General features: G+C 49.1%; 1 protein-coding gene across 4 annotated transcripts in view; it reads right to left on the minus strand.

The window, feature by feature from the left end:
• The window catches only part of SEPTIN3 (septin 3), a 27139-nt gene continuing 11636 nt past the window's right edge, over positions 1-15503 (minus strand). For 3 of the 4 annotated variants that reach the window (XM_007975938.3, XM_007975942.3, XM_007975941.3), the window contains exons 3-11: positions 11374-11502; positions 9872-9953; positions 9399-9536; positions 7510-7627; positions 5846-5941; positions 4749-4848; positions 3157-3208; positions 2783-2876; positions 1-599 (exon numbers count right to left, since the gene is read on the minus strand). In XM_007975938.3, the coding sequence (XP_007974129.3) occupies positions 534-599; positions 2783-2876; positions 3157-3208; positions 4749-4848; positions 5846-5941; positions 7510-7627; positions 9399-9536; positions 9872-9953; positions 11374-11502 (875 nt within the window). In that variant the 3' untranslated portion in view covers positions 1-533. The remainder of the gene's footprint in view (positions 600-2782; positions 2877-3156; positions 3209-4748; positions 4849-5845; positions 5942-7509; positions 7628-9398; positions 9537-9871; positions 9954-11373; positions 11503-15503) is intronic. The other variant, XM_073006667.1, reaches the window with a different exon arrangement.

Genomic DNA, 15503 nt, shown 5'->3' on the forward strand with positions numbered 1-15503 from the left:
TCCTAGCCCTTGCTCCCCAACATCTGTAGTGACCCACCCTCATGAATACTTTTAAATGATGAAGGAGACACCCTTGTCCCACGTTGGGGCTCATACAATTGATCTCAATGAATCTAGTAAGCAGAAAAATTGCTTTCTTGACTTTTTAAGGAAGCCAAGAGTAGCTCATGCAGATGAATGGTTAGGGAGCAATGCCATTGCCCTTAGAGATGGTTACAAGTAGCTGGGATGGGCTTACAAGGGCAGAAGAAACTCTTAATGAGTTCTTTCGCCTTGCAGATGGGCTGGGACCGGCTGACACAGATGATGTGGTAGGGCAGTGCTGGCAGAACCCCACTCCACTGGGAGGAGAGGAGTGGTTTGGATAAATGGAAGATGCAACTGTCCTAAAGAGGCAGCTGGCCCCTCCCACCTACTGAGGGCTGAGAGGGGCTGTGGTGGTGAGCTGGACGAGCACAGCACTAAAAAGGGCCTGGCCCTGAAGCAATAACAGCTGAGAGGAATGGAGGGAGAAGCAGCGCTTGAAATGGACTTCATTCAGCAGTGGGGCAGGGGGTGGCTGGCACAGGTGGAAGGACAGTGCCCAGGAGGCCTTCTCCCTGCAGGGGGGTTGAGAACGGTTGAGGGTGTGGAGACCAGCAGCTGGCAGAAGACATATAAAATAGCTTCTCCAGGGAGGCTGAGATTATGGTTCAGGGGTGCCAGGCACCATTCCTACTCAGCCTCTCCAACGCCCACCTCCCAGGCCCATAGATCTTCCCCTGCTGGTCCAAGGTCTCCAAACAGGACTGCTTCTATAGCAGCCAAGGATCCCTGTTCTGTTGAAATGTAGTAACCTCTGGGCTGTAGCACTGCTGCTGTTCTATCCTGACAGGTGCCTACCCTGTAACTTTGTGAGCAAGGGAGGATGAGGGCTGGGTTGGCAGCCTCCAGGAAAGATCGAGACCATAGGTTTGGGGTTACCAGTGACCTGATCACCCCCCCCCCCTTTCTCCTGGTCCACTGAATCTTGGGTCTTGAGTCTATGTTTTTTCCTAGCACCTGAGTGATGAAAGACTGGGATTATAAGTGCTGGGATTCGTAGAGGACCAGTGAAACACCTAGGCTGAACCAGGAGATGGGACAGGAGGTTGTATGAGGTTATTGTAAACAGTTTCACTTGGTGTTTTCCCGTTCCTAAGGCTAAATTGTTTCCCTGGCCCCAAATTTCATGAATCTTACAGATTAAAGGAAAAGAGTAACTTACTTGTAAAACAAACGGGGAAAATATATGCATTAATAAATATAGGGCTTCAGGGAAAGGCAAGAAAAACCTAAATGTATGAGGGTGGGTATCATTGGGAATGTCTGTAGGAGTCGGGAGGAGAGGGAATTAGGGAAAAGCAGAGAAAGACAGACATAAATGTAATTAGCTTCAGCACAAAAGTGATGGGGAATTGAAAAGAGAGGTCAAGTAAGTATGAGGCAAATGGAGCAACAGAGAAGCCTGCTTAGAAGGGAGAGAAGTCTGACAGAGAAAAGGGAGGTGTGGTCAAAATTCTGTCTTTGAAGCCAAATTACTAAGAAAGACAAATAATGTATATTGTTTCTGATACTTCTTTAGAATTAGTTCTAGTATCTGATGTCCCCATAAAAGGTTGTCTCACGTGACTAGCATGGGCGCTTCCTTTAACTAGACACTGGGAACTGCATAACTCACGGTGTTTCCCTCTTTGCACTGGCTGCCTATGAGCTCAGGGCCTGTTCCAGTGCTTGACTACAGAAACTTTCTTTCCTATTCCTTTCTTTGCCCCAGATTTCTCTGGCAATCTCAGTTTATACTGTCCTGTAGTTTTGTGATTTTATGTGAAGGCAGCCTAAAGTCATTTCTGGAAGCAGACTGGGCATAAATGCTAAATATAGGAATGAACCTAAAGTAGATTCATCTAAAAGGAAGTGAGAGATGTCAGAGACAGGCAGGAGAGAGGGAGAGAAAGCAGTGTATGAGGGAAGGAGGGAAAGGGAGAAAGAAGACAGAGTGGGAAGCAGAGACAGGCACTGACCCGGCAGCAGAGGCCAGGTGAGTGGAGAGCAGCAGTAGGCTCTGGTGACAGGTGGTAGCTTTGGGACAGTGAACACGACACAGACTGAAGGGTGGAGCTCCACGTGTAGGCACTGATGCTTTCTGCAAGAACCCAGCTCTGGCCTACTTCTCTGCCTTCTCATGGCCTTTCTTGTCCCAGGAAGCCCCTGCCTTACCTCCAGACCACCCCCCACTTACAGGGAGGGTTGTCCTGAACTCCCTGCCCCCTACTCAGGTCTAGTTCCGCTGCCATCTGTCCTTGGAGAATCTCTATAGCCCCAGATTGTGTGCAGGTTCCGAGAGAAGAGTTGCCTGTGGCTCACCTGCTCCCAACACTTTTAAATGAAACCTCCCCGAGATCTCCTGAGTGAGGCAAAACAGCTTTGTTTTGGGACACAAGGAAGGGAGACAGATAATGGACAGGCATGGAGGAGCCAAACTTACAAAGGACTCTCCAGGGAGGGCAGTGAAAATACCTCACCCCTGCATGCACACACAGAGGCTCTCTCGCTCTCTCTTTCACACACACACACACACACACAATGTAGACAAGATGCTCCACAAATACCAGACAGGCCTGCCTGCGGGACAGAGTTGAGAGGAAGAAGGTGGTTGGTGGTGGTATTTGGGATGTGTGTGTGTGAAGTGGGTATGTGTGATGACACAGAGAAGTGGTCGTCATGGGTTACTGTCGTGGCTTTCCTCTGTGTCCACGCTCACCGGAGGGAGGCCTCCATTGTCATTGAGCCGCTTGGCCCTGTAAGTCTCATAGTGGATGTTGTGTGTCACTTCCTTGAGGTCCTGGAGGTGGGTCCTAGAGGACACAGGGTAAGAAGAAGAGGGCTGCAATTAGGGGCAGGAAGAGGAGGCGGTGACACACATCACTTCGAGTGACTGGACCCAATGACTGGGACCCACTCCCAGGAGCTAAGGATTCTTCTACAGCCTCTTCCAGTCTGTGACAGGAGCTGGAACTGGGGCAGAAAGCTCTGTCAGAGATACCTGGAGATGCAGGAGATGAATCTGAATATATAGACCCTGACCCCAAATAATTCAGCTTGCCATCAGGACACAGCTGGAGGGAGACATCTTACCTGATGACAAAGTCTCGAAGCAGGGCAAACTCACAGTGATTGAGGTTTTCCACTATGAACAAGACAAAAGAAAGCAAAACAGGTAGTCAGTTCATTAATGCAGCAACACCCAGGAGGTGAACGTCTGTTCCGGTCACGGAGGCATTTAGGAGAAAGCTATGGGACAGGTTATTTTTTCTAACCCTTCCAGAGGTTTGCTTACTTGGGTGTGCTGGATTTGATTCATTGAACAAATATTTATTAAGCAGCTACAATGGGAACAACACTCTTCTAGACGCTGTGGAATAGTAGCCAAGAGGGACTATAATTTTTACCATTTTATAGAAGAGAAAACTAATACTGAGTCTGAGAAACTGGCCAAGGCCTAAGACACACTTCCCATTCTTCAGAAGCTTATAATCTGATTGGAAGTAACACAGAGAAAATAATTGAGCCATTTTAAAAAGGTCATGCACTACATGACAAATCCAATTCAACATATATTGAATACCTAGTATTTGCAAATCACTGGCAAAGCACTGTTGGAACAGAATGAGGATTAAGACAAGGGGCTGGGTGCCGTGGCACATGCCTGTAATCCCAGCACTTTGGGGGGCCAAGGTGGGAGGATTACTTGAGCCCAGGAGTTCGAGATTAGCCTGGGTAACATAATGAAACCCCACCTCTATTAAAAATAAAAATAAAATTGCCAGACATGGTGGCTCACACCTGTAATCCCAGCATTTTGGGAGGCCAAGGCAGATGGATCACCTGAGGTCAGGAGTTCAAGACCAGCCTGATCAACATGACAAAACTCCGTCTCTATGAAAAATACAAAAATTAGCTGGGCTAATTTTTTGGGCTAAATAAAAAATACAAAAATTAGGGTCTGCACCTGTAGTCCCAGCTACCTGGGAGGCTGAGGCAGAAGAATTACTTGAACCCAGAAGGCAAAGGTTGCAGTGAGCTGAGATTGCGCCACTGCACTCCAGCCTGAATGACAGAGCAAGATTCCCTCTCAAAAAAAAAAAAAAAAAACAAAATCTACATGTGAAATCAAGTTTCACCACTAAGGAGTTATGTGACTTTGGACAAGGCTTTTAACCTAAGCTTCCAGTGCTTTAGTGGCTTATATTCTGAGAACAGGAGCACCCGCCCTCCTCCCTTCATAGGGTTATTATATTGAATGAAATCATTGAAGTGATTCTTTGACCACTTTCGGAATCATCAAGACCCGCCCAAGGTCACATCCATTCATAATAAAATGGAAATGGCAACACCTGAACAACCCTTTGGCAGTTTGTCAGATCACATCCCTCTTCCTGTGAAAACCTTTCTCCAGTTTTTCCAGGCCTTACTAATCTCTCCATGTTCTGAACTCCTTTGATGCACCAAGTCAGTGCCACCCAGTCAGGTGCTAAATCAGTCTCTCGTTACTCCTGCCTGTGAGCATCATCTTCTCAATGAGACTGTAATACAGCTCCTTATGAGCAGAATCTGGCTGGCATTCATTTCATATGTCCTGAGACAGTGCCTTGATCTATAGATGCTTAATAAATGGTGACTGGATAACTGATCAGCAACCAGTTCTTTCAGAAGATGCAGTGAATTACCTTCGATGATCCCCCATGGAGTTTTTCGGCCGAGGACCCTTTTGCCATTCACTTGGTACTCCTTGTCACTTCCCACCACAGCAAAAGGCATGCTCTCCTGCTATATGGGGCAGAAACACAAACCAGACACATGTGCACCGTCATCCTCCAACAACCTGGACATCCAGGAGCAGGACGGCATATGGTCCTCTAGCCTTGAACCACACACCTCTGATGCTCATTCAGAGATACCACTGATGGCAAGGGCAAGGCTTAGTCTCTTGAAAAGAGCACCTGACTGAGATTCAAGAGTCCTGGGTCCAGTCCCGATTGTACCACTGCCTGGCTGGTTAACCTCAGGAATCAGCTGTCCTTCAGCTGCAGAGAACTTTGTACTTTCTTTTTTGAGACAGAATTTTGCTCTTGTTGCCCAGGCTGGAGTGCAATGGCACGATATCAGCTCGCTGAAACCTCTGCCTCCTAGGTTCAAGCAATTCTCCTACCTTAGCCTCCTGAGTAGGTGGGATTACAGGCATGCGCCACCACACCTGGCTAATTTTTGCAGTTTTTGTAGAGATAAGTTTTCCCGTGTTGCCCAGGTTGGTCTTGAACTCCTGGGCTCAAGTGATTCTCCCACCTAGGCCTCCCAGAGTGCTGGGATTACAGGCATGAGCCATCACGTCCAGCCAATTTAATTTTTTTAAAGTTATTCTAGAGGGGGAAAATAGCCTATAAGCCACTCAATCGAAGCCCTGCATTTCATAGAGGGGAAACTGAGGCAGGGTCTGACCAGAGCATAGATCATCCTGGACCCCAGTCCAATGCTCTTCCTGCCTGCTGCCCCTCCCATCACCTCACATACTGTTTTTGCCAGACCTTGTGGGGGGAAAGAAGGCTTTTGTGTGGTCTGGAGATAGAAGGCTTTTTTGGTACAGGGAGACCTTTTGTGGGTTAACAGTCCAGGGCCATAGTCCTCCTCCTCCCCCCATGTCACTTCTGGTATGGGTCAGGCAAGGTTGGGGGGAGTACAGAAAGTGAAAAGACAGAGGACGTGCACAATACACATCCCAGAGGTCCCAAGGGGGCATCTGTGGAGCAGTAGTGCCCCAGGCACCCACCCTGATTTTGTCATTCTCCGTCTTATCCTCCAAATCCTCATCAAATTCCTTCTGGGGGTAGAATTCAATGCCATTTACTTCAAGCTCCTTGCGAACCTAGAGGCGAGGAGAAGAAGCAAGGTAGTCAAGTGTCAGGATAATGGAAAAGAGGGGTGTGTGCACCTATGTGTGTGAGGTGAGGTCAGAAAGCCGAATCCAGCCTTGGATAATCCACAGTCATCTCTGAACTCTGAGACCCTGAGCAGCAGGAGGATAGTGAATAAATGCAAGCCCCAGCTATACAATTACAGCCTAGCCTCAAAGGAGGAAGAGGCTAGGAGGTGCAACTTCAGGTCCCAGGTGCCTCGCAACCAGCTTGCTCATCTCAGGGTCCATGAGACTGAGATTTACACAAGCAGCACAGCTGAGTGCACTGGGGAGTGCTCAGATCCCTGCATGTTATATTCCTGATTGGAAGGAAGAAAGGTGAGGCTCCCCCTACTCCGAGACTGCCCTCTTTCAAGGTCGACTTAAGTCTTGCCTTCTCCAGGAAACCATCCAGGACCTCTTCATCGTTCTATTTGATTGTAAGTTTTGTCTGTCTGTTTGTTTGTTTGTTTGTGACAGTCTTGCTTTGCACAGAGTGGTGCGATCTCGGCTCACTGCAGCCTCCACTTCCCAGGTTCCAGTGATTCTCCTGCCTAGGCCTCCCGAGTAGCTGGGATTACAGGCATATGCCACTACGCCCAGCTAATTTTTTATTTCTAGTAGAAATGAGGTTTCACCATGTTGGCCAGGCTGGTCTCGAACTCCTGACCTTAGGTGATCCACCCGCCTTGGCCTCCCAAAGTGCTGGGATTACAGGCGTGAGCCACCGCCCCCAGACAATTGTAAGTTTCTAAAGGCAGCAATTGTCTTTTCATTTCTCTCAAATCTCCCCTCCCTAACCCTGCACATCCAGCACAGGACTGAGCTTATAGAACATGCTAGTGATGGCCAGGCACGGTGACTCACGCAGTGGCCTGTAATCCTAGCACTCTGGGAGGCCAAGGCGGGCAGATCACGAGGTCAGGAGATCGAGACTAGCCAAGACCATCCTGGCTGACACGGTGAAACCCCGTCTCTACTAAAAATAAAAAAACAAAATTAGCTGGGTGTGGTGGCAGGCACCTATAGTCCCAGCTACTCAGGAAGCTGAGGCGGGAGAATGGCGAGAACCCAGAAGGCAGAGCTTGCAGTGAGCCAAGATTGCGCCACTGCACTCCAACCTGAGCAACAGAGAGAGACTCCAAAAAAAAAAAAAAAAAAAAAAAAAGAAGATGCCAGTGAGGACTAGTGGCCAGATGACTAAATCATCAGTCTAGTCGTCAAGTCCTTCCAGTAGGCTAACGTTTGAGGAGTGATTTCTTATGTTCACAGTGATACATGTATTCAGTGGTCTTCACAGACAGGTTTGGAAGGTGGGAAGAAGGCAGCCTGGAGCTGCGCCATCTTTTCTTCATCATAGTCCCCAGATACCACCAACCTCAGCCCTTTGAATGGTTAAGTAGGGGCTGGGGTGGAGAATTGGGGGAGGGTTGAGGGTGGGGGTAAAGGCAGAATGATGAGGGCTAGGACATGGCCTGAACCCAGTGGAGAGAAAGGAGGGGATGGGAACAGGAAAAGAAGACAAGAGGCCTTCTCACCCTTTGCTTGAATTCAGACTTCTCCTCCAGGGTCATGGTGTCAGCCTTAGCGATGACAGGGATGATGTTCACAACCTTGCTGAGGTGTTTCATGAACTCGAGATCCAGAGGTCGCAAGCTGGGTCACAGAAAAGGTGGGATCGTCAGAGCCACCTCACCCTCCCCAACTCAGCCACCGCCACCACTCCAGGACACCGCAGGAGAAGAGGACTGGGCTGGGCATCTGACTGAGGCCCAGAGGCTGCTAGCTCTCCTCTCCGACACAGCCCCACTGCCCTGCTGTCTGCAGAGCAGCCTCAACACCTGCCTTTTTCTTCTTCACTCCCCATGCAGATCCTGCCTCTCTGTAAGCCCCCCTCAAACCACCACTTCATGACATCTTTTCTGACTCAGGGATTTCTTTCTCCTTGGAGCATCTGTGGACTGTTGTCTCTACTCATATGTCTTTGTGCATGTGTGCCTTTTTTCCTTTTTTGTCTGTCCTAAAAATAAAAAACAAACAACAACAACAACAACAAATGACACTGTGTGGTTTTGTTTTGTTTTTTTTTTGAGACAGGGTCTTGCTTTGTCGCCCAGGCTGGAGTGCAGTGGTATAGTCATTGGCTTATGGTAGCCTTGACCTCCAGGGTTCAAGCAATCTTACCACCTCAGCCTCCAGAGGAGCTGGGACCACAGGTGCACACCACCATGTCTGGCTAATTTTTAAATTTTGTGTAGAGACAATGTCTTGCCATGTTGCCCAGGCTGGTCTCGAACTCCTGGGCTCAAGCAGTCTTCCTGCCTCGGCTTCCCAAAGTACTGGGATCATAGGCGAGAGCCACCATGCCTAGCGTGTATGCCTTGTTCTGCCTATCAGACTACTTCTTGACAGGTCTCCTCCTAGCCCCCAGAGTTAGTCCTGCAGGGCCAAGCTAGGGGCCCTGCCCTTCCCACAATCTGACAGTCTATGCCCCCATCCTACCTCAGGCTCTGAGACCCCAACTTGGCTCTATTTTGCAACCTCAGGGACTCATTAAGTCAGGTTGTCTGATGGTTCATTCTGACTGGGGGGGTCGAAGCCTAGGGAGGGATAAAACCAGCCTTCTGTTGCGTTCCCAGGAGTCTTGTTTCATCTCTCTCCTCCCCCTACCATCACTGCCTGGTTCCTACAAAATTTGGGGCCTAACTTGCTTGTGCCATTCTCTGAAGAGCTTAACTCTGGCCCAGTATCTGGGCTTAGTAACATTATGGGACCCCCTCCCCCAATCTCTGCAGGAAGGTTGCTGGCCTGCCCCCTGGGATCTCCATTCTCTGCCTGTTCCCAGCACTTCCTTCATGGGGCCCACCCGTCACTCACAATCAGAGTTCCCAACACGCTTGTGTGTGTCTTATTCTGCCTATCAGACAGTACTTCATTATAAGGGTTGGCCTTCATCTCTGGACACACGATGCCTCACTCCAGGCTGGTACCTTCCAAATGCCTACAGCTGGGTCCCTACCCTCCAAACACCAGCCCCAATGCGGGAGCCCTGCCCTGCCCTGCCCTATTTCACCCTTCTGGCTGCTCCCCCCAACTCCAATTATTTTCCAAAGCAGGTATTTGGTGAATAAATGAAGTGCCCTCTGCTCACACACACCAAGTCCTCTTTGCTGATACAGTTGTGCTGTGCTGCTGGGACACCAGTGGGCAGATACTGGTGGCTGACGTTGGACAGTTTTAACCTCCTAGCAAGAAAGTCAGACTTCCTCACGGAAAGTCTGAGGAATCGCAAGGTCATGGGCCATGACTATATTCCAGCCCATCTGGCCCTCCCTAGCTGAGTCAACGGATGGATCATCCGATCCAGAATGGACACAGATGATGCGAACCAGACCGGGCCTGGCAATAGGGGTAGGTTGGTACATACGAGTGTCCTGTGGGGGAGATGAAGTAAAGGCAGCAGTGGACACGAGTGTCAGGGATGCGTTTCTTCCTGGCGATGTTCACCTCCTCCTTCAGGAACTTCTCGTACTGCTCATTGATGTACTTCTCAATGGGCTCCCAGCTGATGGGGGGGAAAGTAGATAGATCCATCAGAAGAAGAAGACCTAGGGCTCAGTTTAGGCATGGTCTGGTAGCAATCTCCTTACATCCATCTCATTCCCTGGTGGGCCTAGAATACTTGTTGCTGGATTCCCCCTCAGCCCGCACATCGATGGCTTTCCTGGATGGTTAGTTAGCAGGGGTGGAGCTCCCCAGGGACCCTGGCCTCTGCCTGGGCTGTCGGGAACTGTGGAGCATGGAGGGTGCAGATGGTTCTCAACGTAAATGAATCTGCACTATAGTAAGTATCTTCCCAGCAGAGTCTTTAGGGCAAAGATCTCAGAGGCAGACAGATACCAGTTTTCATTGTTGATTTGGTCTCCAAAGCCTGGGGTGTCGATGACGGTCAGCTTCATTTTAACACCACCTTCCTCTATCACTGGGGGTGAAAAGAAAATGTACCAGAGAGGTCAGTCCTACAGCTGACCCCGGGTACCTGGCAGCCTACTAGCTAGGGAGACCCAGGCCTCTTCTTCAGGATCAGTTATTGGAAAAGTCAAATTTAGGGTCTTCTCCATCTCAATAATCATGGCTCATGCTGTTCCCTGTACCTGGAAACCCCTCTCTACTCATTTCTTTTTTCCTTCTTCTTTTATTTTTTTATTTATTTTTATTTTTATTTTTTTTTTGAGACGGAGTCTCGCTCTGTCGCCCAGGGTGGAGTGCAGTGGCCGGATCTCAGCTCACTGCAAGCTCCGCCTCCCGGGTTCACGCCATTCTCCTGCCTCAGCCTCCCGAGCAGCTGGGACTACGGGCGCCCGCCACCTCGCCCGGCTAGTTTTTTGTATTTTTTAGTGGAGACGGGGTTTCACCATGTTAGCCCATGTTGGGATGGTCTCGATCTCCTGACCTCGTGATCCGCCCATCTCGGCCTCCCAAAGTGCTGGGATTACAGGCTTGAGCCACTGCGCCCGGCCTCTTTTATTTTTTTTTTTAAGAGACAGGGTCTCACTCGGTCACCCAGGCTAGAGTGCAGTGGTGCGATCACTGCTCACTGTAGCCTCGAACTCCCCAGCTCAAGTGAGCCTCTTGCTTCAGCCTCCCCAATAGCTAGGACTACATGTATGCACCATTATACCCAGCTAATTTTTTTTTTTAAGAGACAGGGTTTCAGGCCGCTCGCGGTGGCTCACGCCTGTTATCCCAGCACTTTGGGAGGTTGAGGCAGGCGGATCACAAGATCAGGAGATGAAGACCATCCTGGCTAACATGGTGAAACCCCATCTCTACTAAAAATACAAAACAAATTAGCCAGGTGTGGTGGCGGGCATCTGTAGTCCCAGCTTCTCAGGAGGCTGAGGCAGAAGAATGGCGTGAACCCAGGAGGTGGAGCTTGCAGTGAGCCGAGATCGCGCCACTGCACTCCAGCTTGGGCGACAGAGTGAGACTTCATCTCAAAAAACAAAACCAAAAACAAACAAACAAAAAGAGAGACAGGGTTTCACTGTGTTGACCAAGAAGGTCTCGAACTCCATGACTCAAGCAATCCTCCCACTTTGGCCTCCCGAAGTGCTGGGATTACAAGCATGAGCCACCACACCTGCCCTCTCCTTACCTCTTTCTACCTGTCTAAATCCTGTACTTTATCATCCACCTCAAATCCCCCCTCCTTCCATTTGAGCTCCCTGCTCTCTCTTCCCTGAACCAGCAGTCTAAGGGGTTTGCTTCAGAGTGCAGCACTCAAGTGTGTTTTGTCTTAAGGTTGCCTGGTCTTATTCCTCAATAAGCCCCATTCTTTCCCCTTTCCAGCAGAAACACTCACTGAACAAAGCCCATAGGGGTCCCTGCCTGGTCCTCACCATGCCCGATAGCTTTGATCTCCACTGTCTTGGGGATCTTCTCCTCCCGGTTCCAGCTGGAGGCCTTGCGGCTCACTTGGGATTTGAAGAGCGTGTTGACCAGCGTTGATTTGCCCAGTCCACTCTGGCCTACAGCAAAGCAGGAGGAGGAGGTAGGGAGACTCCGCATCCACCTTCTGAGCCTAAAACTTCCCCATAAGCTTACAGAATTCTAGAGCCATGATCCAGGCCAACACTTTGTCTGACTACTCACTGGGGGATGGTAGGCAGGTGGGAATGGTTTCCTGCTTACTGCAGGGGGCCTCGGGGAGACATCACTTGGATTCCATATTCTCTCCTTCCCAGAGTCCCAGGACCACTGAGAAAAGGGATAACCTCTGCACACGTCTAGTGTCGTGGTTGTCTGTTTTGTTGTGATTCGGTTTTTTGCTTAGGTTTTCACTTTGTAATGATACTAAAAGGAAAAATAGAAGGACTTTGCATCCTGATACTGCCTCACAGTGCATATGGTACATTCACATTTGTTACACAAATCTTTGTATAAGCCCTGTGGATCCTGAAGCAGAACTATCTTTATCCTCAGTTGAGATGGTCCTAGAGAGATGAATCCTCTTCTAACAAAATATGTGCAGAGCAACATAAACTAATACATGCAAGACTAGGAACTCGAACCCAAAGAACATCTTGTCTCTATATCCACTCTTCATTCTAGTGTAGTGGTTTTTAGATTGTGCTCCCAGAAGCCTTAGTGTCCTGTGAAGATACATGTCAGAGAGGGCACTGTGAGAGGAGGAGGAGGCTGGGCAGGCAGGGCCTCTGCCTCCACTTCCTTCGCTATGGCTCCCTTTCACCTGTTTTCCAGATGCATATCTGCAAAAGATTTCATTTCAAGGAAAAGTTTCACAGCTACAGAGCATTTGAAAACCACTGGTCAGGCCAGGTGCAGTGGTTCATGCCTGTAATCCCAGCACTTTGGGAGGCTGAGGTGGGTAGTTCACAAGGTCAGGGGGGAGATCGAGTCCATCCAGGCTAACATGGTGAAACCCTGTCTCTTCTTAAAAAAATACAAAAAATTAGCTGGGTGTGGTGGCAGGTGCCTATAATCCCAGCTACTCGGGAGGCTGAGGCAGGAGAGTGGCATGAACCTGGGAGGCGGAGCTTGCAGTGAGCCGAGATCGCACCACTGCATTCCAGCCTGGGCGACAGATAGAGAATCCGTCTCAAAAAAAAAAAAAAAAAAAAAAAAAAAAAAAACCACTGGTCAGGCCAGGCACAGTGTCTCATGCCTGTAATCCCAGCACTTTGGAAGGCTGAGGCAGGCAGATCACTTGAGGCCAGGAATTTGAGACCAGCCTGGCCAACATGGCAAAACCCTGTCTCCACTAAAAATACAAAAATTAGCCAGGCCTGGTGGCACATGCCTGTAGTCCCAGCTACTCAGGAGGCTGAGGATCATTTGAACTCAGGAGGTGGAGGTCGTAGTGAGCCAGGATCATGCAACTGTACTCCAGCCTGGGCAACACAGCGAGACTCTATTTCAAAAGAAAGAAACCCACTGGTGCTTCTCAAACTTCAACATGTACAAGAATCCCACAAGAAAGACTTGCAATTGACAAGCAGCCTTGGCATTGTCTGGACACTAGTAGGAAATACAGTCTTAGGCCCCACCCTAGACCTATGATTCCGAATCTGCATTTTAACTGGGCTTCCAGAAGAGTCCTATAGACAGTAAGATCTAAGAAATACTGGGCTAGTGCATTCTTGTGATTATATTAGAAAAAGAACCATGCTGGGGGACAAGGGCCTAGAGTTCCAGACCCGCCTGTATTGTTTTCCCTGAATAAGGTGTATTTCTCATTCCTGCTGATTATCTGGTAGTAGCCACCTAGATCATTATGTTAAAAAGGCTATATCTGGCCTCAGCACTGAACACGTACCATGACTGACTAGCAGTCTGCCATGCGCACCACTGGGGAGAGAAGTGGCTCACGGGTCTTAGATTTGCCATGCTTGCTCTGAGATGTTTTCTAAGAGCATTCATTCATTCATTATTCTTAGGTGCCAAGTGTTGTCCTAAAATTTGGAGGTACTATGGTGAACAAAACATCATCCTTACCCTCAAGGAACTCTTTAGTGTGAGAGAGATCAAAACATAAGCAGACAATTATAGTATGTTGCAATAACCAGTATGAAAGAGAATAACCGCAGGGTATTGAAGCAGCATTGCCAAGGGAATCCAACCCAGTCTCTCTGGGACTAAGGAAGACTTCTGGAGAAATGCAACTAAGCTGAAACTGGAAGGTTGATTTCAAAAGAGTAATGAGTTCTAGCCAGAGGGAACAGCAGACACGAAAGCTCTAGGGTAGGAAAGAGCATGGCACGTGGACGAGCACTGCCTCTTATGAGTGAGGAGTAGAATGTTAGATGGGAAGTGGTCAGAGATGAGTTGGAGAGGTAGCATCAGGGCAGTCTAGGAGTTTAAACTTATCCTGAGGTTAAAGGAGCGTTATTACAGAGTTTTAAGTAAGTTAGGTGACTTGATAAGTTTTGCAAGGTGGGAAGATTATTTGGTCACTGGTGGACAAGGGATTGGAGAGGAAAGGAGACAGAGAGTTAGGAGGGTTGGTGCCACTCCGAGTGTGGCCCATAGTGGCCCAGCTGCCAGGGTCCCTGAACCATTTGCCACCAGTTCTTGAGATAAGAAGTCTGCCTCAGGAGAGAAATCTACCTTGTCACTGAGCACACTGTTTAGCTCAGCGGAGGTTTTTTATAGCAAGATTTTCCAGATGATTTATACTCTGGCCCAAGCCCCAGCTGAGCTTATCTTGCTGCAGGTCAGCACTTTGACAGCACAGAGTCAGGTGGCCACGGCAAGCCAGGTGAGAGACCTAGCTCAGTATAGGGTGGCAGCAGGAGAGAGGAGAGAAGTGCGCAGACGTAAGAGGTATTTGTGAGGTAAAATGGACAGGACTGGATGACTGATTGGGGGACGAAGGAGGAACAGTACAGAAGGATGACGCCAGATTCCTTTTTCAGCACTGACTGGCCATCTCACTGAGATGGGGCAGAGGTCCTTTCCTACTCTTTTTTTTTTTTTTTTTTTTTGAGACAGAGTTTCACTCTTGTTGCCCAGGCTAGAGTCCAATGGCACGGTCTTGGCTCACTGCAACCTCCGCCTCCGGGCTTCAAGTGATTCTCCTGCCTCAGCCTCCTGAGTAGCTGGGATTACAAGCATGCACCACCATGCCCAGCTAATTTTTTTGTATTTTTAATAGAGACAGGGTTTCACCATGTTGGTCAGGCTAATCTCAAACTCCTGTCCTCAGGTGATCCACCCACCTCAGCGTCCCAAAGTGCTGGGATTATAGGTGTGAGCCACCACGCCCAGCCCCTTCTTACTCTTTTATTTTGTTTTGAAACAGAGTCTTGCTCTGTCATCCAGGCTGGAGTGCAGTGACCAGATCTCAGCTCACTGCAAGCTCTGCCTCCCGGGTTTACGCCATTCTCCTGCCTCAGCCTCCCGAGTAGCTGGGACTACAGGCGCCCACCACCTCGCCTGGCTAGTTTTTTGTATTTTTTAGTAGAGACGGGGTTTCACCGTGTTAGCCAGGATGGTCTCGATCTCCTGACCTCGTGATCTGCCCATCTCGGCCTCCCAAAGTGCTGGGATTACAGGCTTGAACCACTGCGCCCGGCCGCCCCTTCCTACTCTTACATTCTGTGACGTAGTGATGCTACTCAGTAACCAAATCCCTGGAAATTCTCTCAAAGTTTTTTTGTTTTTGTTTTTTTGGAGACAGAGTTTCACTTCTGTTGCCCAGGCTGGAGTGCAATGGTGCGATCTTGGCTCACCGCAACCTCCACCTCCCAGGTTCAAATGATTCTCCTGCTTCAGTCTCCCGAGTAGCTGGGATTACAGGCATGCACCATCACACCTGGCTGATTTTGTATTTTTAGTACAGATGAGATTTCTCCATGTTGGTCAGGCTGGTCTTGAACTCCTGACTTCAGGTGGTCTGCCCGCCTTAGCCTCCCAAAGTGCTGGGATTACAGGTGTGAGCCACTATGCCCGGCCTTCTCTCAAAGTTTTAAAGCACTACAAAAGAGTAGAAATAAGACCACCCTTCATC

This window comes from Chlorocebus sabaeus, chromosome 19 (assembly GCF_047675955.1).
Source record: "Chlorocebus sabaeus isolate Y175 chromosome 19, mChlSab1.0.hap1, whole genome shotgun sequence".
NCBI lineage: Eukaryota > Metazoa > Chordata > Mammalia > Primates > Cercopithecidae > Chlorocebus > Chlorocebus sabaeus.